At 44.8% G+C, this 12,790-nt stretch overlaps 1 protein-coding gene across 1 annotated transcript in view; it reads left to right on the plus strand.

Moving 5' to 3' along the window:
* Positions 1-12,790, plus strand: part of NID1 (nidogen 1) — a 112,588-nt gene that overhangs the window by 53,410 nt on the left and 46,388 nt on the right. The window contains exons 8-11 of the mRNA XM_004712177.2: positions 2,543-2,788; positions 3,653-3,796; positions 8,160-8,285; positions 11,003-11,152. Of these exons, the coding sequence (XP_004712234.1) occupies positions 2,543-2,788; positions 3,653-3,796; positions 8,160-8,285; positions 11,003-11,152 (666 nt within the window). The remainder of the gene's footprint in view (positions 1-2,542; positions 2,789-3,652; positions 3,797-8,159; positions 8,286-11,002; positions 11,153-12,790) is intronic.

Here is a 12,790-nt window from a genome sequence, read left to right on the forward strand (position 1 = left end):
TCTCATAACCTTTCAAACTTTTTCACGAAGCTATTGTATACTTAATAGATTTCAGTGTATCTCACTTTTGTAGGCACTAGGAAAACAACAGAAAAACAAAACCTGTGACTTAGTTGGTGCCTAGGGTCAGTTTATTATGGCGTTCTAGAATGGGACCTGCAGTATCTCTGAGGTGTGACTGTGTGTACACGTGTTCCCTAGGGGTTTCAATGATTTTTTAGAAGTAGCTCACCAGGCATTCTTCCAAGGAACCTCTGAGTGGACTTGAACCACCAACCTTCTCTTTAGAAGCTTTAATCATCTGTGCCACTATTCATACAGACATATGTATGTATGTACATCTATATGTATGTGTGTGTTGTTTTTATTTTTCTCTGAACTGTGAGAGGGTAAGTTGTAGACATCATGATGCTTCAACCTTAAATGCGTCATGTGTTTCTCCTGAGAAGAAGAGCCTTCATTTACCTGGCCAGAGTTCTTATCCAATCAAAATCTAACAGTAAGGCAATATTATTATAGATTCTAGAGGGAAGTACATAGTTCTTATTTAAATAAAGTTGTGATCATACTGTTAGGGTGTTGTGGGGGTCGGGGGTGGGGGAGCTGAGATCCTCAGTTCCTGGCCTCACCGTGAGAGAATTGCACTTGGAGGAATGGTAAGTCAAGCACAAGCTGAGCATTTTTTACTACATTCTCACAATTAAGAGCAGGCGCCCTGTGGTAGAGCCCTGGGGGTTGTTCCTGGGTTGTTTCGGGTATTTTCTGCAGGTAGCCTCCTCTGGAGCTTGGGTCCCTTAGGGAGGTGCTTGGTCAGACTGATGGGGCCCCTGAAGAGGAGTCGCTTCTTTATTGTGCGCTGCATCATCTCATGACTTGATTTGTCTATCCAGGGGTGCTGAACTACAATAATAGGTCATTACAATGACATGAGGGTAATTGACATCAAGTTAGTTGGAGAACACTTCCGGTCTTTCTGCACCTGTGTGGCTCCTGTGGCCTCATGTGTGATTTGGTGTCCTCATCAGATTGGCTGGGACCCCTTGGGACCCTCCACTTTTGACCCCCATCCTCCCTAACTGACTGACTAACATGTGGCTAACTACCTAACTAGATCACATTTTTCTTTTTCAATTAATAACAAATCATGACTATTTTTGTAGTTTCATTAATAGGCTTTGAAAATACATGTTAAGGAATTTATATTATCTTACTGTATGGCTATTAGGTTAAACCATTCTCCTATTGTCTAAAGTTTAAGTTATTGCTCATTTCCCGCCTTCATGACAAGTTGAAATAACTGTCTTCATCACAAATCTTGGCCACGTTTCTGATTTTTTTAAAGTAAGATTCAGTTCCTAAAAATAGAAGGGATGGGTCAAACAATAGGAACTCCTCAAAGACTCTTGTTAAAGTCCTGTCCAGAAAGGTGGTACCAATGACTCAAGGCTTTACACCTTGATTAGGCATTTCCTCCATCAGGGAAATGAGCACAAGGCAGAGAGGCGGGGAAAGGAAACTGAGCCCTGGTCTGCAGGCTGCCTGTAACTAGATGGAATTTCTGGCAGCTCAATGCATGGACTGGAGGGAGGCGGCAGCTCACACTGTTCTTTTATTTCTCTTCTGGCTTTTGTGCTTTTATGGACTGAACTATAGCAGAGCACAGAACTATAAAGAGTCTTTCATACTTTTTATTTTTAAATAGGAAGTTGTGGGTTTCATTGCATGGGTGTATAACTGGCCTCTGATGGGGAAAGCTGGCTTCTTCTTTCCATTGTTAATTTGGGTTGTAGCAGTTCAAGAAGTTTTCAGAAATTGACTGAAAAAACCCCATTTGATTTCTAAATTGTAATACCATAGATGACTTAATCTAAGACCATATAGAGAAACTACTATTTACTGAATCCTAAATCAGATAACCTGGATAAAACAGTTAGAAAACCTATATAAAGCTGCTAGCACACTGCTCGACACATAGTGCATGCTCAGTCCATTCTAGTAAATAGTTTTTATTGTAATAGTCTTGTGGTGGTGGTAGTTTGTTGCCTCGGAGTACAGACAACAAAATAAAGCATTGTCTGGTCCTATCCCCTCTTCATGACCATTGGTATGCTTGCTAATAGCCTGCTCAGTTCTAGAAGTTTCACATCCTTCCTCATCCAGTCCCTGGCCAAATCTATTTTCGAAGAAAGAGAGGCTAGAGCAGTCAGTGATTCATAGGCTTAGCCATGAACTCAGATTTCTGTCCTTCCAAACTAGTGCCCTTTCTAGCAGGCCAGTCTCTCAGTTAGTCCTTACGATATCAGGCACTTTCCTAGAATCACTGGATAAGAAAAAGCAACAACTATAATAATGGGAGTTCTAGGTAATGCAGTAAGTTGCCACCCTAAACTAAATCTTCTTGTTACCCTGGTCTACTTGTCCTCTCATCTGGTAGCATCAGAGGGACAGGTAGAGCTGATTGGCTAAAAGCTAGATTCTTCCATGTACATCCTTAGAGATTTCTCTATTGTCTTTCTGCTTTGTCCCCTGCTCTCATTCCCAGTAATCACATCTTCCTCCACAAGAGAGTACACTGTGACGGAACCTGAGCAGGATGGGGCTGCCCCCTCCCACACCTACACCTACCAGTGGCGACAGACCATCACCTTCCATCAGTGTACCCATGATGAGGCCCGGCCTGCCCTGCCTAGCACCCAGCAGCTCTCAGTGGACAGCGTGTTTGTCCTGTACAACCAGGATGAGAGGATCTTACGATATGCTCTGAGCAATTCTATTGGCCCTATGAAGGGTAAGTGATGTGGTCGGTTAGATCAGGCGCCATGTGTGGGCCTATGTGTGTCTATGTGCCAACATGTCTCAAATGCTTGCTCTGTGCATTGTCTTTAATCCCAACTCTCAAGCTATGGGAGGAGGGAACGTGCTTAGATTTAGCTATCTCCACTCAGAAAAAGGCTTACTATTTATGAGTCTTAAGCAACCTAAGTGTCTCTATCCTTGTAAGCGAGAGCCTTTTCACTACAGAATGCCAACCCACTGAGTTACCTTACTAAGCAGGTGGACCATCCAAGGGCTTCCGCTGTGACAGGGTTTTAAGAACACGCCAATACTCTGGTCTTGAAAGGAACATGTGCTGGCGCCTATGCAGTGGAGACATGCCTGGTAGGCTCAGAGCCTAAATAGAAGGTGTGTGGTCTGTGTGGAGGCACCTCTGGCTACCCAGGAGGAGCTGGGGTTAGGGAGCAGAACGAAGGCAGGTGCCTTTCTCAGTCTTAAAGCTGTAGCTCTAGGTATGAAAGGTTGGCATGTTTTTAAATTTAAGGGCCACATGGCAGATATTTTAGGTTTGGTAGCTGATCTCTAAGACGACATCTTGTTATAATTCCAAAGGTGCAGAGCCATGCATCTGTCAGTGGATGAGTGTGTCTAGTTTACAATAAAATTTTTGTTTATTTACAAAAAAGGCAATTGCTGGGGGGGGGGATGTAGCTCAAGGACACTTGCCTTGGGGTGGGCACAGAGGGACTCAGCCGATTTCATATTTCAGAACCCTATGGGGCTTGTAACAATTGCCTTCTTGGTCATTGGCCGTGGTTCACGTTCTGGGGCACGAGGAAGCGATATTTGCTCCCTGTAAATGTTTTTGCATTCACAGATGGCTCCCCGGATGCCCTTCAGAATCCCTGCTACATTGGCACCCATGGCTGTGACACCAATGCTGCATGCCGGCCTGGCCCCGACATACAGTTCTCCTGCGAGTGCTCCGTTGGTTTCCGAGGAGATGGGCGGACCTGCCAAGGTAGGGCACTGCGTTTGCCTTGTGGGAGCTAGGAAGCTGGGATCTTTGAGCCTTAGAGCTTGGCATGACAGGTGCCTGAGAGCTGAGAAGTCCAGTGAGACAAACACTGACAAATTACATTCGGTGGTCCCCTGTTGGTTAAAGGTTTGACCTTAGAAACCTGACAGGGACCTGACAGGGACCCCAGTTCCACAGACCTACATGACCTGGAGTCAGAATCAATTCAACAGCCACTCGTTAGAAAGACAAGCAGGTCCCTCCACCTTTTCATAAGGTATAAGCATCTGGTGAGGCCAGCAGGTTCATACCTCTGGGACAGCCTCCGTTCTGCAGCTCAACCCTCCAGTTACTGGAGGATGTACTTTGCTCCTTAAGGTTGGCAAGTCCTATTGTGAGGGTCTGGCCTGCCCTGCTTGCTAAGAATATGCAGAATCCAGGCTGAGGCTGCCTTTTTGTCACATACCAAGTGGGATGGTCGTTCCCACTTCACGCTAATCATTGGCATTTCCTACTCTCCCCCAGACTGACAGTTTTGAATGGTTCATTTGTCTTAAGCCAACTTGAAGCAATACCTGTGGATGACAGGGCCTCCTACATCCATCCTAAGGCTTCATGCCACCTTGTTTCAATTTCATGTTGTTATTAGCTGCCATTCAGTTGGGCCCTGACTGCTGGCAACCCCATGCCATTGGGATGCATGGGGTTTTCATTCCTAGGTTTTTTGAAGTAGATTTGCAAGTCTTTCTTCCTCGTTCATGCTCGTGTGAAAGCTTTGCTACAATGTAAAATGCAATGCTTGGCCGCATTACAGCCACTGCTAGACGGTATTGACAACCTGTTAGGTGCATTGGCCAGGAAGTGAACCCTGGCCTCCAACTTGGAAAGCAAGAATTCTACCACACAATCACCACTGCCTCTTTCAACTTCAAGGTCAATAAAGTAGGACTGAGAAGGGAGGTAGCCCAGTCTGCTGCTGTTGAGCTCTGACCTGTCCTTGAGAGAGCACTTGACTTCAGAGGACACAACCAGTCATGCTTTCTGTCATCTGTCGCAATCACAGAACTGCCTCCCCCCACCCACCCCCCTAAGTGCTCCAGGATGATCAGCAGTTGGCGTTTGTCCTGTGTTTTGTCCTTGCACTAGCTGATTAGCACCACAGGGGAATGTGGGTGTTTTTCCAGTCAGCTCCTTGTTTTTTCTGGGTCAATAAAAAAGGCCTCAAAATGTTAATGCATGGAGACAACAGGCTTTTCATAGGAAATTGCATTAGCAGATCACTTCGGGTGTTGTTTTAATCTGGGAAGCGCTGCCGTGGAGAGGGGGGAGACCACGCCTGCCTGTATAATGCAGTGTGCGTGCAATATGGAGAGAATGCTAAGTGTCATCCCAAACAAGGCTGGTCTGCTGAGACAATGAAGTGAGTCACCAACAAGGGACAATTCCCAGTTGAATCACAGAGCACAAGTGCCTGCCAGGAGGCCTTACATGTATTTTTCAATTAGGAGTCTGCAGAGATGGTTTTGACAAAAGACCTTCATTAAGGACTGTTCAAGTACACGCGGGCATTTAACAAGTTGATGAGGCTTGTTGGAGAGCCTGCCCTTTGATGAAAGGCAAACTGGCAAAACTTACAGTTGTTGAAAATATGGGATAGTAGCCACCCGGAAAGTGACGGAAAGACAAAAGGGAACACTAACTTTTATATATATATATATATATATATATAGAGAGAGAGAGAGAGAGAGAGAGAGTTATTGGTGAAGCAGCAGCACTCGTTTTAAGAACAATTCAGTACTTTCCTATGGGGTCAGAGAGTGGTTTAGGTGAAAAGGGAATCTCTTTCCAGAGAGGAAATTGAATAATAATCATCCTCAAGCAGATTCAGTGATATTTTATAACATCAGTAATTCACTATTTCCAATAATGAAAGAACTAAGGCCCATGCTTTAATTTGCAAAACAATACAAACCAACCCATATATGTAGAGTCAATTCTAAGTCTACAGAGTACAACCCCAACATAGAATTTCTCTATAGGGCAGTGGCTCTCAACTTGTGGGTAGGGACTCCTTTGGGGGTCAAATGACCCTTTTACAGGGGTCACTTGATCCATAACAGTAGCAAAATGACAGTTATGAAGTAGCAATGAAAATAATTTTATGGTTGGGTGTCACCACCACACGAGGAACTGTATTAAGGGGTCGTGCGTGGCACAAGGAAGGTTGAGAGCCTCTGTTCTAGGGTTTCCAAGGCTGTCCTTCCTTGTGGAAGCCGCTTGCCTGTCTTTCTTCTGCGTATGATCAAGCTACCCTGGGGCTAGCCGCCAAGCACTTGGCACCTGGGCTTCTTCAATCGCAGAAGGAAGGAATTAAACCAGACATTCGTAACTATTCCAAACCTCAAGTACCATGAGATATTAATGGCAGCATCGGTAAGGTCTTGTCTAGACAGAAAAGTTGTCTTCCTGACAGGCATCCATACATAACCCTGCGTAGTAAAGCAGGCTAGGATAGGGACTACTTTCTGATCCATCTCAGGAGCCATGAGACCCTATTTGCCACTGACTTTCCAGGTGGAGTGAGATGCCTTAGTGGTAAGGGTTGGAGTGCTAATCGAAAGGTAGGTAGCTCAAACTCACCAACTGGTGGGCTTGCACTTTATTCTAACCCCGATCTAAGAACAATGAGACCCTAGGACATGGCCCCCCTCACCCTCATGAAGACATCATTGAAGATCTGAGAGTTATAGCAAAGTGCGGGGAGGAAACCAGCTGGTGCCCGGCTATCAAAAAGAATAACATTTGCGATCTTAAAGGCTTGTTTTCAAATAATCAGCCATCTAAGCGAAGGGTCAACTATGTCCACAGGGAAGAAGCACACTCACCTGTGTGATCCAAGGATTGTGAATAATAAAATCCGGAGGAGGGGAGGGTGTGAAAACTGGGTGTGAACTCCTGGTTTACAGAAGACGCTTGATGACAGTGGGAGCACCCCCGCATGGATTAAGCCACTGGTGACTCCTCTGAACGCAGTTGAGGGTGTGAATAGCCTTGCTGTCACACAGCGAGCATCAAGTCCGCCCTGGCAGATGTCGTTAATCCATTCTCATCTTATCTCCTTTTCTGACCCATCGTAAAGTTGCTGCAGTTTTTCATACTTTCTGCTTTTTTTTTTTTAATGATATTTTTCTATGTTTTGTCTAGACGTTGTTGCTTTTTATTTGCTTATTTGTTTGCTTCCTGTTTGTGTTTTGTATGATTTTCTCTAGAGGAAATCATGCTAGATCGATCTATAGAGACAGTAACTGGATTGATAATTTCCTAGGAAGGGGGGCAATGGGGAGCTAACAACCAGTACTAGAAGAAAACGTTCTGAAATGGATTGTGGTGATGATTGCACAAACTCCTTACTATGACCGAGTGATTCGATTGTATGATATGTGAAGTATATGTCAATCAAACTATTAAAAATATTTAGAATCTTGTGGTCCATGAGTTCCTTGGGGTGGGGATAAAGATAACAGCCCTCAAAAGCTTGTGTAATGCTGCTTTGAGTCGGAGTCTACTCGATGGCAGGGAGCATAGACAGTCAGGAAGAGTGCATTGCTAATCACTAAAAAGCTTTTCAAAACAGACAGCCTCCCTCTCCATAGTGGAGGGATTAGAGTTTGCAAAAGTCCCCCTGGTGATTTGGCTTTGTCCCCTGACTGAGAACTGCTGCTTTTTGCTGGTGTCTGTCCTTTGGCAGTCCTGTCCAATCCATTGTACATTGTGTCTGTACAAATGTCCAAAGCATTTGTGCTGGGAGTGTCCTGAGATTTGGGGTGTAGGCGCTAGTGGAGGGCAGGTGATCTCTCTCCCAAGTCTCTGGAGGAACAACGCGGGGATTGGAGCTCTGCAGAGTACAGTGGTTCCCTAGGAGTTCCTAGGCTGCCAGCCTTTAAGGGACCAGATAGTCTCAGCTTTATCTCTCAGAGCAGCTGGTGGGTTTGAACTGTGACCTTGTGATTTGTAGTCTAATGGGTCATCCAGTATGCTGCCAGAACTGGCAGCCATATTTAAATGTACTGACTAGTTTAGACCCTTTGCTTAGACACTTGTCTCTCCCCTCTTCTAATGTATATTTGCCCATTTGATATTCTTGACTTGGGCTGTGAGTCCCAGGCGCAGCATGGGAAATAGAGAAGGGTAGCAGAGCACACACTTAGGAAGAGGCCTTAAGGAGCTCTCTCTAAACAAAGTCATGAAGGGGGGGCGGGGATCTCATTTTAAGATGGACCTGTTTTCAGAGATAATATGCCTACTGTTTTATTCAGTGATGTTTGAAGAGATTTCTAAAAGTCTGCTTTTTTTAAACGTACTGCAGATATCGATGAATGTTCAGAGCAGCCTTCCGTGTGCGGGAGTCATGCCATCTGTAACAATTACCCCGGCACTTTCCGCTGTGAGTGTGCGGAAGGCTATCGGTTTTCTGAAGAGGGGACCTGTGTGGGTAAGTTATCTAGATATGTTTTCAAAACATTCAGTTATATGATTTATCCTATGGAAGTGAGGCTGCCGCAGGGCATTGCCTCGGCTGTGCTGTAGGTGCCTGTTCTGCGTTTGGGTGGGGCTCTTCACAAAGAGGAATCAGGCTTAATTCCTGTCCTCTGAGTATGTGGAGAGGCAGAAGTACCAGAACATTGTTGTCTGCACTAAGGATGCTGTCCCCGAACAACCCATTTTATTTTACTAGGCCTGCAAGCATTTGTATTATATTCATTTCTTAATTCCTTTAGTTATAACTTTAATAGCTAATAGACAATAAAGCTTGTTTCTCCTTATACTTATAGTGGCCTTGTGCTTGATTTGGGGAAGACTGGAGAAACGTCTTGTTCACGTGGTTTTATATGTTTATTTGTTTTTTAAACCTTCTGTGTTGCTGCTAGCATCCTTTCTAGCACAGTGTTCTATACAACCAATAGATGGAGTTTTATTAAAGGGAATAACAAAGCAAAAGGGTGTGTTTGACCTGTCTCCATAGCCTCTTTCTGGTCTGGTCTCCGGCAGTAATCTGGATAGACGCATGTGTTCTAGCTCATTTCCTTCTAAAAGTCTTTTGGGAGGCATTCTACCTATGGATTGTTTTTAGGAACTTTGCGGAGGCCCCGCTTTGTTGAAGTAGGTTGGTGCTCTCAGAGTAACCATGCTTGGCTGATGACGATGATGATGGTCGTGGTGGTGGTGGTGGTCGTGGGTGGCCCACCAAACACAAAGAGTCAGGTTGTTTAAGTTTCCTTTTTGCCTACATGTTGGCTCCAAATACTTTAAGTTCAAAGATTTTTAGAGCTTTCCAGGTCTGGAAAAAAGCGTGTGGAATGGGACATCGGAACTCAGCATTTTCCCCCAATTTAAAACAGATTTCTTTTTATCAGTGAGCCACGTCTTTGTCCCTGCCTTACTGCTTACTCAGTGCTGCGTGTTTTCTGTTTGCCTGCCCTTGCAGCGCAAGTGAGGCCACTGAGGTCCCAGGATGAAGTAGTTTTGGAGAGTGGGCAGGAACAGGCAGTTCTCAGATTTTGAGTGTGACCCAAACATCTGTGAGCTGAGGGAGGCCAGGGGCCTTTTCGGGGAGTTGAGATTTCAGACTTCAACAGAGAATATCTACATCTGTGTGGTTAGCCTGATTTCTTTCTCTGCTGTTCGTGAGGAGGAAATTCAAAAGTAGACTTTCCCTGGCAGGGCTCCACTCACATTCCATTTTCGTTCAGCCGTGGGTGATGCATGCTATGCTCCTTGAGTGGTGAGCTCTAGTCCACAAGATCCGTACTGGGTCAGCTGTGTGAGATGGGCTGTCCTCAGAATGGGTTTCTGGATCCCACACTCTGACTGATGTGCGCATTCCCTGCGGAGAAAAGTGGTATGGGCAAGTGCACTCCTAGATAGCTCATTTGGTGGTAGACTCTCTGGGAGCCCTAATGGTGTCCTGGTTACAAGGTGGGCTGGGTCCGAATGGTCAGCAGTTCAAAACTACCAGCAGCTCCTCAGGAGAAAGACTGGGCTTTCTGCTCCTGTGAACAGCTACAGCCTTAGAATCCCACAGGGGGTCATTATGCATCAGCATTGACTCGATAGCAGCGAGTCCGTTTGTTTGAACCACTCTGGACCTCAGCTCTTCATCTACAAACTTGGGCTATGCGCCTGGGTCATTGGTTGTCCACTTGAGGACCATGGAGCCCTTCGATGTGCCTCTAGGGGCTGCAAAGGACATGGGGCAGCCAGTGGGCAGGCTCCCCTTTAGCTCCCATCTTCAGTCTTTTGCTTTCCTATATATCAAATTCGGAATAAAATTTTGAGAAAACGAGATGCATTGCTCAAAAACAAGTGCCAAAACCACTGAATGACCCTTAAGCTTCTCAGCTCTCACACCATGAGATTTCCTGAACCTTCCACTGTCTGTTGACCCCATGCGATCCTATCCCATTCACCTCTCCCCTCATTTAGTTAGCTCTTTTCAGATGTACTACACTGAGAGATGGCTAACTAAACCCAAGTCTGCCTACATGCATTCAAACACTATCTTTGGTTTTACCACTAGTCTGCCTCAGCAATCCTGATTGACATCAGAGGAATATGAGGCTCCTGGACATTTCCTGGTTTCCCCAAGGCCCTGGGGTGGACACAGTGTACTTGGTGTAACTTTAGGACTGGTCCTCAGTGGTCCACATTATTTCCACCAATATTCTCACTCCCATGGAAATGTGTCTTTGCTCTTCCTTGGTGGAAGTGGATAACTTGTCTTTAGCCTGCACAAGATGGAAAAGACTAGGGGACTCCAGATGAAAGACTCAATTACGTCAAATTCGGCACTAAGTCAGTTGTATTAGGAAGTATGTACATCTGCACGTGTCCCCAATCCACATCCAGAATGAGGGGAAATTGGCTCCTTGAGACTCATTACAGGGTCCGGTTTGAAGTATGGCCCAACACAGAGCCTTGGGGTGTGAGATTGGAAGGGCAAGTGTGCTATCGATCTGTAAAGAAGAGTCAGGCAGATTCCAGGCAGGAGGAAAGCCAGTGAGGCCAGGCCAGTGATGTGTAGAGATGTGGGGTCAGGCAGGTCCTTCTTTAGGGATCCTGGGAGAATAAACTATTGGTGTGGCAGGAGCTTGATGGGCCGACTCGTAGGACTCTCACACTCAAATGATGCGTGGACCTTTTGTTCCAAAGCTGTCGAGGACCAGCGCCCTATCAACTACTGTCTAAGTGGACTCCATGACTGTGACATCCCCCAGCGGGCCCAGTGCATCTACACGGGAGGGTCCTCCTACAGCTGCTCTTGTCTGCCTGGCTTCTCGGGGGGTGGCCGGGCCTGTCGAGGTAAGTGCTGACTTTTTCCATGCCAAGAAATTAACCTGAAAGCATCTGCTCTGTGGTAACTCTTACTGGGGCCTTACCCACTCACTCCCAAATCATCCTCACTCTGTCCGGTGAATGGCTGAATTCTGACTCGCTGAGCTTGGATTTTGGAGGCTGTTCTCCTTGGCGAAGGCAGTTAGTCCTCCCCGCCTGCTCTGTTGTATGTGACGTAATCCGACAGCTGTCTGCCAAGAACTGAAATGTTGTTTGTTTTCGTGAAAAGACAATCCTGTATACGTGGAGCGTAGGAGCAAGTCATTCAGTTGGCCCACTCGTCTAAGAAAGCACTAATCCATTATTATAATCCATTATCCATTCTAAGAAAGCGCTGATCCATTAAATAATAATGGCTGCCAAGAATCTATCAGATCCGAAACCACCTCAATGTTAGCTCAATGTTAGAGCAAATTTTAATCTTAGATAACTTGTGAACACAGGACCTTGGGCATCTTGATTTGCAAAATCACTTAATGTTATTAAATGGAATGGGAGCAATGGTCATGTAGTAATAAAATGCTCATCTTCCAGGCTTTCTACTCCTGTGAAGGTTTGTCATCTCAGAGACTCACAGGGGTAGTTCTGCCCTCACCTGAGGGTTGCTATTACTCAGCATTGACTTGATGTGAGTGGAAATAATGAGTTCCCAGGGGTATGATTGATAATGTTCTCTCAGAAAATTCCAATGATGTTTCAATGTAGACATATATAAACCATAGGTGCATGAATGAATTTGGGGCTTGCACTTAATTCTACATCCATCTAAGAACAATTAGTTCTTACGCTATGGTCCTACATGATGCTCAACCTCATGAAGAAATCACTGAAGATATGGGTACTATAGCCAAGTGTGGTAAAGAAACTAGATGGTACCCAACTATCAAAAAGAATAGTATCTGGGGTTTTAAATGCTTGTTTTCAAACAAGCAGCCATCTAAGTGAGGTGTCAACCAAGCCTACATTGAAGGAGTGCATCAGCCTGTGTGATCCAAGGATTGTAGATAGTAAAATCCAAATCTAAAGGAGAGAATGGTATCAGAGCTTAAATTGTGAACACCTGGTTTGCAGAAGGCTATGGATGACAATGGAAGTCCAAAATCTGTTTGTAGGGTCCAAACATAGATTTAGCCTCCGATGACTCCCCTGTGATCATAGTTGAAGGATGTGAATAGCCCTGTTATCAGACAGAGAGCATTGTAAAGTCGAGTATGGCAGATCTAGTTAGGTCAAAATGTAATATCTTATCATTTGATCTCCCTTTAGACTCATTTTAAAGTTGTTTGAGTTTTAAAAATAAATGAAGGGGAAATACACTTGGATTAATTTAGCCCTTGGGGAATGCCCTCTGACCATGGACCAGGGTTATAAACAGCCTTGTTAATTTGCAGAATATATTGGAAAGTGGATTGGTTCATATGCAGTTGGGTTAAAATTTAGCACCCTATCATTTGCTCTTCCTTATGATTCATTTAACTTTGTTCTAGTTTTTAATATTTTCTGCTTTTTTATTGAGTTTTTTAATCTGTTTTATTTTGTTATTGTTAGATTTTTTTAAATTTGTTTTTTAATGTTTTTTTCTGTATATGAAATCGAGGATAGATA

Source organism: Echinops telfairi, unplaced genomic scaffold, assembly GCF_000313985.2.
Source record: "Echinops telfairi isolate 266 unplaced genomic scaffold, ASM31398v2 ScPeMD7_7424;HRSCAF=8462, whole genome shotgun sequence".
Taxonomy (NCBI): Eukaryota; Metazoa; Chordata; class Mammalia; order Afrosoricida; family Tenrecidae; genus Echinops; species Echinops telfairi.